At 35.8% G+C, this 15,424-nt stretch overlaps 1 protein-coding gene across 2 annotated transcripts in view; it reads left to right on the plus strand.

Moving 5' to 3' along the window:
• Positions 1 to 15,424, plus strand: part of LOC131047868 (uncharacterized) — a 49,224-nt gene that overhangs the window by 15,055 nt on the left and 18,745 nt on the right. Inside the window, exons 2-6 of one of the 2 annotated variants that reach the window (XM_057981663.2) lie at positions 2,482 to 2,728; positions 2,838 to 3,031; positions 3,116 to 3,226; positions 3,542 to 4,938; positions 5,309 to 5,387. In XM_057981663.2, the coding sequence (XP_057837646.2) occupies positions 2,482 to 2,728; positions 2,838 to 3,031; positions 3,116 to 3,226; positions 3,542 to 4,938; positions 5,309 to 5,387 (2,028 nt within the window). Of the gene's footprint in view, positions 1 to 2,481; positions 2,729 to 2,837; positions 3,032 to 3,115; positions 4,939 to 5,308; positions 5,388 to 15,424 lie in introns of both variants that reach the window. The other variant, XM_057981662.2, reaches the window with a different exon arrangement.

Consider the following 15,424-nt stretch of genomic DNA (forward strand, 5'->3'; position numbering starts at 1 on the left):
AGTTTTATTGTATAGGAGTGTTGAGTCTGTGAGTTCACATTTTGACATTGAAGGAATAAAGAGGATGTTTCTGAGTCTTTGAATTTATTAATGTTTTCTTTAAATTACTATGAACTGTGCTTCTTTGTAATTACTTTCAGTGTCATTCTGTTATATCGAACTGTGTATTTACTTAATTCTGAAGCCTTGAATTTAGATTAATTCATCCGTTTAAAAGGGTTTGCTACTCTTTCTTTCCTTGGATATCATCTGTGAGTGTGGGATAAGTAAACTTTGTGTTGTTTTTCTACATTCACTTCATTCTAAAATCAATCTTTTGCATTTACTTTCATGGTTATGGGTAGGTGTTGGTTTGCCTTTTCTGCTTTCCGATGAAAAGCATACCTTGTGTTTTCATTCATTGCATATCATTTGAAGGTAGTTGCGCCTTGCAAAATAAGCAGAGAGCACTTGCAAATACCATTGCAAGCGACTCAACTGTTGGTCAGATTGTCATTGACATGGGCAAAAGAGTATAAATTAGAAGTGACAAATCTGTTAACCAACACTTATGAATTCAGACTCTAGTCATGATCTAATATTATGTCTCTATTCTTTTGTATAAATTGACCAAGTTGCTTTAATGAATGATTGATTATGTGTATTTTGTGGTTTATATCAATTTTATAATATGGAGGTCCTTACATTTTTTGTGTTTTTTAGATGGCTGATACTTGTTACCTCCCTTTGGATTTGTTTTGAAGTGGATTGCTAAGTAATGTCGTGCTTGTGAATGCCTTTGGATTTGTGTCATTGTCTTTTGTAGGTTGTTTGTGCTTTAAAGAAGATGTGATTGTTGATTGTTGAGGATGAATGGCATTGATTTTTTGAGCTAATTCAATTTCTTTTCTATTTCAATCTGCATATTCCCTTTGTTTGACCCAGCTAAGGTATTCAAAGTGGCAAAAGGGCTTATTGTGTTGATTGGAGAATGTATCATGTGGTTCTTCTTACCTTTTTTGGCATAAGCTCAATTGAAATTTGTGCTTGGTTTTTCTTTTGCAACAAAGATCTTTTCCATTCTTGCCCTAGGTTTGATTTAATCTTGTCCAAATAAACAAATGAAAATATGGCGACCTCACCATGGTGAAAGGAAGACTATTGGCATAAATGCAATGCACAATTTTTTTTCTCTGCAATGCCCCTTGTTTCAATTTGAAATGCCTTAACTGTTGGGCCTCTTTTGTGGGAAGGAGAGGGATCTTCTTCTTGGATAGAGGGCGTCTCCAAGAAATGCTGTTGGAAGATCATTATTGAATTTGTAGGTGCTTTCATTGTTTTGCTTGCTAAAGGATGAGATTTTAGTTTTGCTCTCACTTGCAACATCAACTTTTTTTTTTAATGAATGCCATGATTTTTTATTTTGGCAACCCTTTTCTATTTCGCCTTGGACATTAATCGCTCACCCACTTTAACACATAAGGGATCTTTCACTCAACTATATGAGCTCTCAAACTAGACTTTGTGCTCATTACAATTCCAATAAAAAGCTACAACTCTTAGAAGCTGATCAAGCATTGTAACATATTTCTATAGAGGAGATGCTTGATCATATTTAAATTGTTTGTTTGTTTCAATGCCCACTAAACTTTAACTAGTGGTCATTCCAAATAGATTGCAATATGTTGTTATAAGAAATTATAAAATTTCAAATAAATAAATAAATAAATGCAACTTACAATAAGCATAAATTAATAAAAGCTCAAAACAAACATAAAAAAAATTGGAAACTTGTTTTTTTTTTGTTTTAATTATTTTTGAAAACTTGAAAAAATCACCAGAAACTTAAAATAATATATTGAAAAACTAGAAGTATCAGTTATAATATTCACCTTAGATGACTAGATCTCCTTTGAGCAAGTTATATTCACCCTCGTGGCATTTTGTGATTGATCTCCTTCAAAAAAACTTGTTACCTTTCAAAATACAAAACTGGCTTAGCAAGGGTGTGTTTTTGAGAAATGGTGTCGTGTTAGAATGTGGGTGGAGAGTTTTAGGTTTAGGCAGCTTTTTAGGGTTCCATTGTGTGTGTGTTTTTAAATTGTGGCCTTAAATTTTTTGGCTCTTGTGGGAGCATGTGATCAGCTAGGAAGCATCCTGCCTGCCTCCAATTCCCTGTGGGTGACATACCCACAGGGAACTCGGCAGCGAGAACGCTTCTTGGTTGCTCTTAGGGGTGCTCACATTGCCACTCCTACTCTTGGGATGACTTGGCACGTGTCCAGGATCCAAAACACAAGCATCGGGCAACATAGCCTAAAACTATAATTAATAATTCATCATCCTATGTAAAACAAAATTAGTCTAGCATGTGGGACCTTGAGATGTGCAATGTGCATGCATTTGAAAGGCTGATATGTTAAATACTATGTTCTTTTTATTGTCCCATTTATGTTCAGAGGATTATTGCTTATAACTTCAATAGGATGAATTTGTTTGCAGGTTTGCAGGTTCAAGCATCATCAGAAAGGTGGAGAGGAAGTGTGCAGATGCACTTTTGAGGTTTTATGGAAAGATGGCCCTTGTGCAAATAAAAATACCTCTGTCACCTGTGAGAATATTTGCTTGCTGACTTCAGGAAACATTGAAAGTCACCCCGTAGTTAAGGCATTTGTGAAGTTGATAAAGGAAAAGGTTGAGCAAGCTCTTCACACAAATACTATAAAGAAAAAGGTGGTCAATTTCGAAGGTACCTCAACTTGCTACTATTGTATTTACTTTCAATTGCTGTAGATTATATTTCGTTAAAATATGGCTGGAGCAGAGTAATTAACATGTTTCTTATTAATGTTTTGTAGGAAACAATACAACAAATTACAAAAGTAAACAGGGAGAACCTGTAAAGACAGCAAGTAATTTAGTAAGTATTAATGGTCATGAAGGTATCTGTATCATATCAGGACAGGAGAGAGTGGAAAATCTTTCAGACTCATTTAAACAAAATGTGGGACCCAGGAACGCAATTGAGGCAGTCTTCTCTGGCATAAATGAGGTACGCTATATTTTTTCATCGGTGGATTGGGTACTATATTTGTTCTCATAAATGTTAATAATGCATGTTGTAAAAATTGTTTAGGTAGCTGCTAGCTCTCCTCATATGCCACCTATATCATCACAATCTTGCAAGATGAAGGAGCTAATTGATGACAGGTTAAATGCTGTAGATAATGATGCTGTTAATTCTGAGGTATTGCTTCAAGATCACCTTTCTAGTTCTGAGGTTATGGGCTCACAAAATAATATATCTAGGTCCTCACAGGCAGAAAGTAGGGAACAAATCCTAAAAACTACTGTTGAAGCCCCGCTTTGCACAATTATTGAAAGTACTAATGAAGCTCCTCACAGTGAAGCGATTCTTATCAAAAGGGAAGAAACACACTTAGATTCATTGCGAAAGAAAAGAAAGGAAGAAAAACTTAGCTTGGATCTTAACTCAGAAGTTGAATTGGAAGAAGAGCAGCTTGACATTCCTTCTCACAGTGAGGCATGTCTTATGAAACAGGAAAAAACATTTGTAGATCCAGTGAGAAAGGAACAAAAACTCAGCCTGGATCTTAACTCAAAAGTTGAACTGGAGCAAGAGCAGCTTGACATTCCGACAACTAGAGATGGTTTTCATAGCAACGCTAATAATGCCAATGGAAAGGATAATGGGTTTTTAGGGGCCAGCAAAAATGTTGTAAGTCCTGAAAATCAAGGCCCTTTCCGTAGTGGCTGGCTTGAAGCAGAAGATTGTGGTACCCTACACATTGGAAAGGGTGGATTTAATGCTATTAACAATGAAATTGCTGGTAATTCTGATTGCTTGATTACAGATATCAGAAATAAAGGGAGTGGGCTTTCTGATGATCATGCAGTTTCTGCTTGCACAGGCATCAAAAGACCTTCAAGTTATGATTTTGAAAATTTAGGTGAACAAGTGACAGAGGGAGAGAATACAAATGATGAAAAAATTAGGGAGAAAAAAAGAGTCCTTGCTTCTTCTTGGGGTAAGGGTAAGCGGCAGAAGCATATAAGCAATGAATTATTTAGTGGTGAAAGAAAAGTTCAGGACCATAATCAGACAAGTGAAAATGCAAATACTTCAAAGAAGTTGACACAAGATGGTAATGATTTTGATGGAGTTGATTCATTGAGCTCTAGCTATTCGACACCACATTTGAAAAACAGCACAAGTCGTGTTACAACAGAAACTCTGGACTTAAACAGGGAACCTGATAATCATGTTCAGCTGGAGGAAGTTGAATGCAATCCTTTGTATATGGTCAAGTCTGAAGGTCAAAAGATTATACCTCCCATTCAAAAAGATTACAACCACTATGCTTCTGAAAAGAGCAATTATTGCTCTGATTCTTCAGATGCTTTTGATAGTGAGCAAGATCTTGAAAAGTGCCAATGTCATTTGACTTCTAAAGAATGTGAATCACATCCTTCGGGGTGCAGATGCTGTGATCTACATTGTTGCAGTGCAAATACATTATCGGAAGATGAATCATTTGATGTGGAGGTAACCAGTTGCAATTTTTGTGGAAAGTATTTGAAACCAATTCTATTGAACAGTAGAACAAGCACAAGGATTTGCAAGGACCCTCAAGAAGCTAGATGTGGATGCAATGGTGCTGGACTTGGACATTGCAGTGAAGGTATAGGAGCTGAAGATAGACATGTTCATTACTCAGAAGTTCTAGTTTTGGACAATCTTGAGAAAGATGTGAGGCCTTCTGATGTGAAGAAGGTTATGGCTTGTGTGACTTGTGCTGTTCAAGTCTATATTTTTCCAAGCCTCAAAGTTGAACAGTTCACAAGAGGGTTTGTATGGTTCCGAGATCATTCGAGTTTGATGAAGGCTTTTGCCTTTTTGCAGAATGATGAATTTTTTATTATATCGTCAAATGGAAGGTAAGCAATCTGTTAGTAGTAATGGCTTTGACTTGCATTGCAATGGAAATTGAAAGAAGAGTTTTTTTGTTTCAAGTCTTACCTATAAATATAGGTGCCTGCAGTACTCTGGTCACATGATTATACGATTTGATATGATCTGCAAGTTTGAACTGGTGTCTTAAGATACTTGCATGATTTGATGAAATGCACTTTTGAGATTCTTGTATATAATTTCTTTGGGAATCAGCATCTTCAGCTGTATAATGTGTGGAATTTAAATATCTTGTTTTGTATCATTTTAACATAAAAATTGTTGTTTTGTTTGTACCAAAGTTGCTTTTGAGCATTGAAAAACAGTTGCATGGTCTTTTAATGCTCTGTTTTGCAGGCCTTGGGTTGCCCTACTGCTACATATTGACAATGAAGTTTGCAAAGGCATCTTTGGAGGATGCGACATAGAACCAGAGGTAATTATGAATTTCTTACTGATTTTTTCACAACCAAGGTTTAGTTTTTGTTTGCATTAAAATGTTTGTAAAGTAACATGATGGTAATGGCACACTCTGACATTAAGCAAGTTATAATTCTTTTTGTACTTAATTTCTTACTGATTTTGACACAACCAAGGTTTAGTTTTTGTTTGTATTAAAAATTTAAAATGCTTGTAAAGTTTCATGATGGTAATGGCACACTCTGACATTATGCAAGTTATAATTCTTTTTGTACAAGGTATGTATGTACATGTCTTTGCTTTCAGAATCAAATTCGGTTCTGCAAAGTCCCATTTTCGGTCTTTATCTTTCTATCATTTGTGTTGGGCATGTTGCGAGCACGATGAGTTTTGGCCATAGGACATTGCTTAACACTGCAGTAGTATATGCATATTTGGGACATTGATAATCTTGCATAAATAGGTTTAGAGGCTGTATCAAGCTGCAATGGTAGAATTGATAGACATGCTATGCCAAGGAGGGTAGAACATCTTTGTTTAAGGGAGAGTGCTTGGCTTTGTTGTATGCACCATTGTCCTTTAGATGTGAAATGCTTTGCTAGATTCGCTCTATTGCTGCATGGCAATTGAAGATTGCTCATGTTGCTAAGCCATCACAGTGTATCTACTCTCTCTAGCTACCATAAACAAGAGTGTACATGGACATTGAAAGGGAGCTTCCTTATGTTGCTTGTAATCGAAGGGGGGGCACCCCTCTTAACTTGAACTACTGGTGATATCATATGGTGTTGGGAATTGCATGATTTGGAATGTGTATATAGATTTTGTTAATAAGCTAGTGAGTTTTCAATTTGATGGTCCTTTTGTTAGAATTTACTAGGTACCAATTCCATATAATAGGATAAGCAGAAGTGCGAGGACTATTTAACATTTCTATTTTAATTTCATTTAATGGTCCATACAAAGCGGAATCATAGGGCCATCCCTTATATGCCAAGTGAAGGATGATGACTCAGAGGGATCCACCTCTTTGCTGTGCTATAATGTTCAAGATATAATATTTGTACATAGAATCTATTAACATCATATTTATTTCAAATCAATGATGTATGACATATCCAAGGTCCCTATTCAATCTTTAGCTGAGGATGAAGCAATTCAACCTCCTGTTATCATGAGAGAGTATCTACAATTTTTTTTAATCATAGACTGCAGGAAAAATGCAAAATCATGCACAACGTGCAAAATATGAGGCATATATACAGGTTAAAATAACCATTTATGTTGTCATTTAACTTTCCTGGTTGGGGGTAGCAGTGAGCTACACAAAGAAGTAATTGGATTTGTTAAACTCCAAACCAATCAGAAATCAGGGCTGCAATATGAGAATACCTGACACCGACCTTCATATTTACATTTGCCCTTTACTTTCTAAGTAATTTAAATTTATTGGTCAATCTGCAATATGAAGAACAAATATGTTAATCAACATTTCTGTAAATTCATACTCAAACTGTTTGCATTTAAAAAAAAAAAATGTTTATAGCAGTAATTTTTTAATTGTTTTAATGTGTGTATTTTTTGTTTTCTCCATAACAAAAAATGAATTCCAGATATTTTAACATGTTTTCTGTTTTCTCTAAGCTTAAATTTCTGATACTTTTATGTATGTATATGTCAGTGTTTGCACTCAAATGTTTATTATATGGTCTATTTTCCTTGTGGGATAATCCTTTGGTTTAAATGACATGACCAAGATGTGTCTCTTCCATCAGTTCACCTGGCATTTGTACCAAGCCTCACATGTTGGATGGGCCACACCCAAAGTCGGTGGTATTTATTTATCCAATTTCAACTCTCTAATGCCTTTTGGGGATGTGCAATGAAATCCCTGATGACTATTTAAGCTTATCTCATTGGATTTTAATTCTGTATATTTATAAATATTTATGTTCCGTTTTGTTCTTATTTTCTGTAAGTATCCATATTTATTAATCTTTAAAAAGTTCTTTACAAATAGTGCTTGATTTTTTAGCTTCCAATATATAAATTCTAGTGTGAGCCGTTGTTTGTTATTTTCCTAGAATGTGTGGATATGTTTGTGTCTGGACAACTTGCTACCTCTCCATGAGAGTGTGTCCTCCTTTTTTCTTTTTTCCTTTCCTGTTTTTAATAATTCATGTTAACCTTTTTGTGAAAAGAGGTGCGATTTCGTCCTCTAGTAGCTGGTGGTTCATACTAGTGGGTCACATTGCCCATGTGTGCTATTTTTTATTACAACGCTATCTAATTCTGAATCTCAAACTAAGGGTTTTTTTCTATTGCTTATGATGTCAACTTCGTAAGCTTACAAAATTATTGAATATTGCATTCTAAGCAGTAGTTATAATTCTGATATGATCCATGAACTCCATTGAGGCAAGAACAATAACTAGGGGACATTCATGTGTAAATGGTGTTCAACACTGGCTCTTTGTGTACCACCTAATGGGTTGTAGTACACATACTATATTTTCAGTCTGCTCTCAAAAGCCTCAACAAAAGAAGATTTGGATGCTTATAGCACTGATCAGATATTCCTTCACAAGTAGTGTTATAGTAGTAGTAGGATCATATTGCATGTACACTATTAAAAAGTCAAGAAGTTGTAAGAAGCATTCTCAAGGTTGTCAACACTTTTGAATCTGAACAAAATCTGTATTATAAATTGACTTGATAGAATGATAAAATTAACATGCTACTAACATTAACAACATATCAATCACACTGATAGATGTTGCACCTTAAGCACACCGCTCCTATCTAGATGGAATTGCTAGAGTTTTTCAATACTTTAGAACTAAAGATAACCTACAATATCTTCGATATTAGGTTTGTGATTAGCAATATAATCACCAAGTAGGTTAGCAAAATTGTTGCACTCCACATTGGTCACTGTTCAACAGTTGCTGGTTTTAGTAACACTCATGGGATGCTCACAACTTGTATCTCTTTTGTACCCTTTAGGGTGGTTGTCTATGGGCAGTTTTATTTGATTGCATATCATTGTATTTTTTCCAGTCAATAGGATACTTGGGTTCCAGAATGAGGGTCCCAAATCTTTAATTCTCTTGGTGACTACTTTAAAATGTAATTTTGCCATACCCTTATCCATATGCACCCATACCCTATTTCAAAAGGTCATGTGTCATATCTGTGCCTGGTTCTGCACCTGCATCCCAAATCTCTCAGTGAGTAGGATTGTTTTTGTTTTGAAGGCATTTAAGTTCAGTTGTAAACTTAATTTTATTTTCCACCCCTATATCAGTAGGGACTTTGCATTGTGTTTATTTTTTATTATATTATTTTTTAGGTGGTTTTAGTGGTACTTCTGATTCCAGCTCCTCAATTCTTCTTTAGTCCAGCACACTTTTTCCCATTTTAGTATACCTTTTCAGCTTCCAAAGTTCCTTTGTAAAGACTATTCCTCATGATTGCAATGATCTGCTTCAAGATGTTTTTTGGAATCTTGAGAGTAGAGAATAGATTTGTTGGAAATGTTAGGGACACATATTTGAGCTATTAAATTCTTCCTGCTACTCTCAGGGATTTATCCTTTCAAGATGCTAACTTTGATTCAGCCACTAATTCCTGCCATAGAACTACGTTGCATCTCCAAAAGAAGGGGAATGGCAAGATGTTCGCTTGGTAGAGAACCTTTTTCAAATTGTGGGATTCCTACCAGTCTTTGTTGCTACATGCAACTTACATTGTGAAAGAAAATCTCGAGTTTCTTGCATAGAACCTTTAACCTAAGTCTTTTGCAGATTCATCCAAAATCTAGTTGATAACTTTGGCTTTTCCAAACATACTTGTGCCCTAGAAAATTTGCTTATGGATCTAAGTGTCCACCTTGGAGATGATTTTATGGCCTTGAATCATTTTGGGAGTTGGATATTGTTAACTTTGTGATTATACCTAAGAGGTAAGCCAGAAAAGGATCTTCTTTCTTTATGCCCTTGTGGCCTTGAAGAATCTTGTTGGGTTACTCTTGATGAAGAATCGTTTTTGATTTGGATGTTGTTAGTGCCCTACCAAGAGTCTTTGTGATTATACCTAAGAGGTAAGCTAGATAAGTATCCTCTTTCCTTATGCCCTTGTAGCCTTGAAGAATCTTGTTGGGTTACTCTTGATGATGAACAGTATTATGGGGATGATATACAACTGAATGCCCAATCTCTCCAATTTTTATTGAAGGCAAATATTTCTAGGATTCTAATGGTAAAATCCCACACAACATGGTTATAATGTTTGCTGATGTCAAGTTGATCATACCCTCCTATCATCAAATACAGACAGGAAATCTTCTTATGAGAAGATAGGTGAGATGTGATTGCATGCCTCTTTTAGGTTCCCCAAAACTTGGCGTTGGGGCGCCCTAGCCAAGTTTCCCTAGGGTTTTGTCACCAAAAGTTTACACTTTTGCATAGATGTCTTCAAATGTACTCAAAAGTCTCCATTCTTCTTTGAGACCTTTTTTCCCCATCCATTGACAACGTCTAGTTCTTTAAAAAATGTTCCTAAAGATTAGTATTTCTTTGAATATATGGGGTTGAGGGACAGTTTCAGGGATGGTAAAAATAACTTTAACAAATGAAAAGAAGCTAAAACTTAAAAAATTAAGTACAATTTGTTGAATTTACAATGGCAAATATCCCCCTTTTAGCTTTTTAGGGGTTTTTAGAATTTTTTTCTTTATAAGTGAGATTTTTTAGCCTTATGCACCCCATGTGAGGTTGTCGAGTCCTAGTTTTTTAAATTTTAATTATAGTTTTTTGTTAGTTGGAATTGGTTGGTTATTGTCTTTTGGGTCTTTTGTTATACTTATAATTAGATTTGGTTTCATCATTTGCATTATCCCTTTTCTTGTTACCCCAGCATTAGATTCATATTATTCTGCTACTGGTGCTGTTGCTGCTCTGCCCCTACATTTTCTTCTTTTTTCTTCTTATCTTTGTTTGTAAGGTTTTGTGCTTTCTTCATTTCCTTTGTCTCTTTATACCCATGGTGCTTCAGTTGTCACTATTGTTTCCATTCTCAATTAGCTCCCATGGGTATGATTTTTGAAGTGGTAGTGAATGGCAGGCACTTGTAGCCCAAGCTTTGCAAAATAGCTCATCTTATTGTTTCAATCTGAGCTATTGGTTTTGGTATGTTGGGATGGCAAAATTGTTTTTTGGTGTTAGGTTCATTTTGGGTTTATTTTTCCAAAATAACATATAAAAATCTAAATAATAAATATGTACGTGTTTGCAGCCTAAAACCTATGTTACAGTGTTCTTCAGAAAAACACTCTTGGTACTTGTTTGGCCTTGGTTTAGGTCACACTTCAGGGGATGGATTGGGATTCACCCAAGGTTTATTGTGAGCACCATATGGAACTGGGAGGACGTGCACACAACTAGGTGGAAGTTCATTTAAAGGATCAACTTTATTTTTTTCAATTTTCTAAAAAATTAAAAGCATTTTCCAATAAAAATTTTGCCCTGAAGTGATCTTTATTCCCTTATTTTTAAAAATTGCATAGCTGCCATTATTTAGACTAGTTAGATTCTTCAGCTTCATTGTGAAAATGGCGCTGCCCCTTGACCTTGTTGGGGGCTCTATCTTTTGATCCCAACTAGTTGGCATCCTGAAATCTAGGATCTGGATCCCCTCATCCCTGCATCCCTCATATTCTTGAGACTTCATGTAACATAGCTTATTTTGCTTAAAATTATACATTCAACAAGTTGTGAGTACTTGAGTGGAATTGGAGTCAATGCTCCATTATCCACTCAGTTAAATGTAACAGATTGGGCGCAAAAATGCTGAGGATTTAGTGTTTGTGCTCTCCAACTTGCAGCTCTTGTCACATAAGAAACAAACTTGGTTGCAACAAGGGGATGTCACATAATAAGTCTCTATAGAGGAGGCAACTTCGATGTATGCCATGGCTAGTGGGAGTGGCATTTTAGCTGATTGTGGTTCAAATGAAACTGAATTTTGACTTTGATGCTCTCAATGGAAAGCAATATAATGATTATTGAATATTAATTATAATTTTTGTTTTGTTTGACATTTGACCACACTAAATTATGAATTTTTGATTTTTCTTTTGGCAAATTATGAGGTATTTAAATATTTTGTTTACAGGAAAAAATAAATAATATTTATATCTGTGTGTGACTTTGATGTTCTCAATGGAAAGCAATATAATGATTAGTGAAAATTAATTGTAATTTTCATTTTGTTTGACATTTGACCACACTAAATTATGAATTTTTTATTTTTCTTTTGGCAAATTATGAGGTATTTAAATATTTTGTTTACTGGCAAAAATGAGGAATAATGTGTGTGTGTTTGTGTGTGTTATACTTGTACTTTGGGGAAAAAATTGACATAACAAAAAATTAAGTTCAGAATACCACATAGGATGTTATTAATAAACGAAACTGTCATAACAATAAAAATTACTATCTCAGAATAATGAAATTTGTGAATACCATCAATCCATCAGAACCTTTAGTTTCATGAATCGAAGGGCCTACAATTGATGGGAAAATAAGGTCATAGTCTGACTATTGGAGCCCTAAAACATGAGTCAAGGAAACAAATAGATTTGAAAATATAAAAACTTGTTCCCACACCAACCTAACATTTCATCCAACAATCTTGCTAGCAAATATGCCACATGCACAAGGTGCGATCTAACATCCATACAGTCAGGAAATGATGTTAACAAAAGTTAATTAATAACAATCATCTGCACAATCATAACACTAGGCAAAAGCACCATAAGGCAAGTGGGTCCCAAATCTCTGGTTTGGCATTGTTGCTAGAATTACGGAATGTCAATAAATGCATCCATCTTGTGGTTTCATATTTCTACCAATTTCATCAATTGAACCCAGAAAAGTATCTCAAAAATGATCTTTTTCTTTACCTAAAATTCATTATGATCAAATGCCACAAATCATCATCCTACAAGATCCAAATTTGAAAGAGATTTTTTACGAGATTATACATCTTCAACCAGTCTATAAACTATGTGTGGCATGCTTGACAAGGCAGATGGAGCTATCACATTGCGGTGCCACCTAGCACAAGGTCTTGTTGAGGTGGGTGTGCATGATGTGTTCTTAGTACCAAGGGAGTTAAATCTGATTCTGCTCGACTATCTGATCTCAGTGCCTTTGCTGGGGTGCAAAATAAGGCCAAAAAAATTGCCTTGGGTTTTGTCCTGCAAAACAGGCCCAGATTCATCTTGGTCTGCACTGCACTGGGCCTAGTTGAATCTGGGTCCCTTTGATATAACCCTAGATGGACATGGAGGGGATGTAAACCAGGACCTATGTTGGGTTCAAATGAGACATGAATCCTGAGGTTTCAAAAGCAAATTGGCCACACAGGTTTCAATGTTGATTGCATAAGATGATAGGGGGTTGTCCTTGGTTGCTCTAGCTAAACAAATTAATTTACTCTCATCCTTTCCTCCTTGGTGAGTGGAAGTAGTCCCCAAATTCCGAACAAGATGAGGAAATCCTCTTACAAAAGCAGATATAGTTCCTTATTTTACAACTAACTTCTTACTACTTGGCATGTCCAATTGAAGTTGTTGAACGTTTCAGCAATGGAATCCCTCGGTGTTTAGAGGGGGGAGAGAAGCCCTTGGAAAGTTGAAAACCTGAGGAAAGGTCAGACTGGGAAAAAAGTATCAATGAAATTTTTTTTTAATGTTTTTTCACTTTTCCTCCAAAATTTTATGGCCTTTCCATTATTGAGTTGAAGCTAATTCTGCTAGAAGAGTATTATCAACATTTTGAAGATGTCACAGAGGACCCTCTTAAGAAATCTGGATAGCTAAGATGAGGTTGAGATCTGTTGCAACATCCTGTACAGGCTTTGGGCCTTGAGGATGAACACGTAAGAACACAGAGGGTCCCCTTGCCAAATTCTTGACAAAAAAAATATCCTTGGCACTTTGGTCCTTGATAGAGAAAAGATAGGAGAGGGATTTCCATTAGTCAAAACAGGATATAGTACAATGAAGTCATAGAAGGCATGATCCGATCTATCCACTCCAAAGCAAAGGCCAAGGTTTTTCAAGAGTCTTGAAGACATTACCAGATCGACCTATCATACATGTGAAACATGTGTGGCTTTATCAGCATTCTTCAGGCAGTTGAATTTGTCAGAGTGAATGATCTTATAAGCTAGGAAGGTCCTATTCAAACTTTAAAATATTCATGCCTTCCATAAATCTATCTGGTTCGAGATATTATTGTTGAGTAGAACTTTCAATCTGTGAGCTAAAACTTCAGAGATGACTTTATAGGATGTTGCAAAGAGATATTGGAATTAACTATTCAGTTAACAGCAGAACAGGCCTCTTTTTGTTTGTGAACTCAATGCAATATGAGTATTGTTGATATATTTTTCAACATTGTCTTTCCATAATTTTTGTACAGCTGTTGAAAGATCTTTGTGTAGCATGCGACTGTACTCTTAAAGAAGTCTGCTGGGAATTCATTGGACCCTGGGACTGACTTTTCCATTTCAGCTGTTCTGAAATCTTTTAGAGAGACTTTTTTTTCATCAGTTGAAAATGTTTCTCTATGAGTTCTAAGTTTGGGATGAACCATTTGAATTGCTGCATTGGCAGATTTTTTAAATTAGGGCTCCTGCAGAAGATTCTGAACTAAATTTTCAACATCTTAGATATCCCCAAGGATTCTTCCATTATTGTTTCAACAATTTGATTCAATTTCGTTTTATGGATGGTGATTGAGTGAGAATTTAGTAATTATACCACATTTTGTCATCTTCCTGGATTTAGTGGATATCCCTAACACCTCTCTCTTCCAGCTTGTAAATCTTAACCCGTCTCCTACCCCTGGAGACCCATACCAGTACCGGAGATGTGTCTCTGGTACCGGATACTTCTCCAGAAAATTCTTGATGCATAAGGTGCTTTTGGCTGCCGTCTCCGAAGTCTCCCGACCAAAAATTGATGTCTCCTCCTAGAAAACTTAGGGCAAAATGCAGTAAAAAGGAAAAAAAAGTAAAGCAAACAAATAAGATAAGCTTGCAGCAAAGCAAAGTCGTAGGAAAATGACTATTAATGAAATTGTTTCACAGGAAGACAAAAATCCATGCAAAGTTATAGTGATCGGATCTATTGACAGTGTAAGACTTTTTGAGAGGACTGATTTCTTATCATTGTAATAGTCTAAAGAGAAATTGCCTTTACTATTTAGCCGACGATATTGAGTGTGCTCAACATCTATATTACCTTATTTTCACTGAACAATTTAGACTGGCTATGGTATCAGCCAAAGAAGCAAACATCTGCAAAAAATCGCGATTATACACGACTAATCGGGAGTCGGGGAGATGCCCGAAAAAATCGGCAGAAATCTGTTAAACCCGGTCAACGATTTTTTCTTTGAAATTGCCAAAAAAATCGCGGTTAAAACCTGATTAAAATCCGATTTGCTAGGAAAACCTAAAACGCTAAAAAACCTGGAAAAAAATGTTGCGAAAGTTTTGAAGATGATGTCGCTTGCATGGGTTAAAACACATTCCAGCAGCAAAAAGCAGGTCAAGTTGAATGTGAGGGCACACCAATGAGCAGTCGCGCAAGGGGGAAGAAACATGGGTTAAAACGCATTCCAGCAGCAAAAAGCAGATCAAGTTGAATGTGAGGCCACACCAGTGAGCAGTCGCGCAAGGGAGAAGAAACAGGAGGGAATCGACTGAATCCGTGGCTCGACGGGAATGAGTGCGAGTGAACAAATGAGTGCGAGTGAATGGCTCCAATCCAGCTACCCTCAATTCCATCGGATACGAACCATTTGACGGGTTGGGAATTGAATGGATGGGCGAACTTATTGAAATTTTTTCTGAATGTTTGTACGTGAATGCATTTTTTCGAATGTATAGATTTTTTTATTTTTTCTAAATGTTTTCAAAAATTTTGTCCGATCATAATATATTATTTATTATATTATAATTATTTAATAATTTAAGAAA

Source organism: Cryptomeria japonica, chromosome 3 (assembly GCF_030272615.1).
Source record: "Cryptomeria japonica chromosome 3, Sugi_1.0, whole genome shotgun sequence".
In the NCBI taxonomy this organism is placed as follows: Eukaryota; Viridiplantae; Streptophyta; class Pinopsida; order Cupressales; family Cupressaceae; genus Cryptomeria; species Cryptomeria japonica.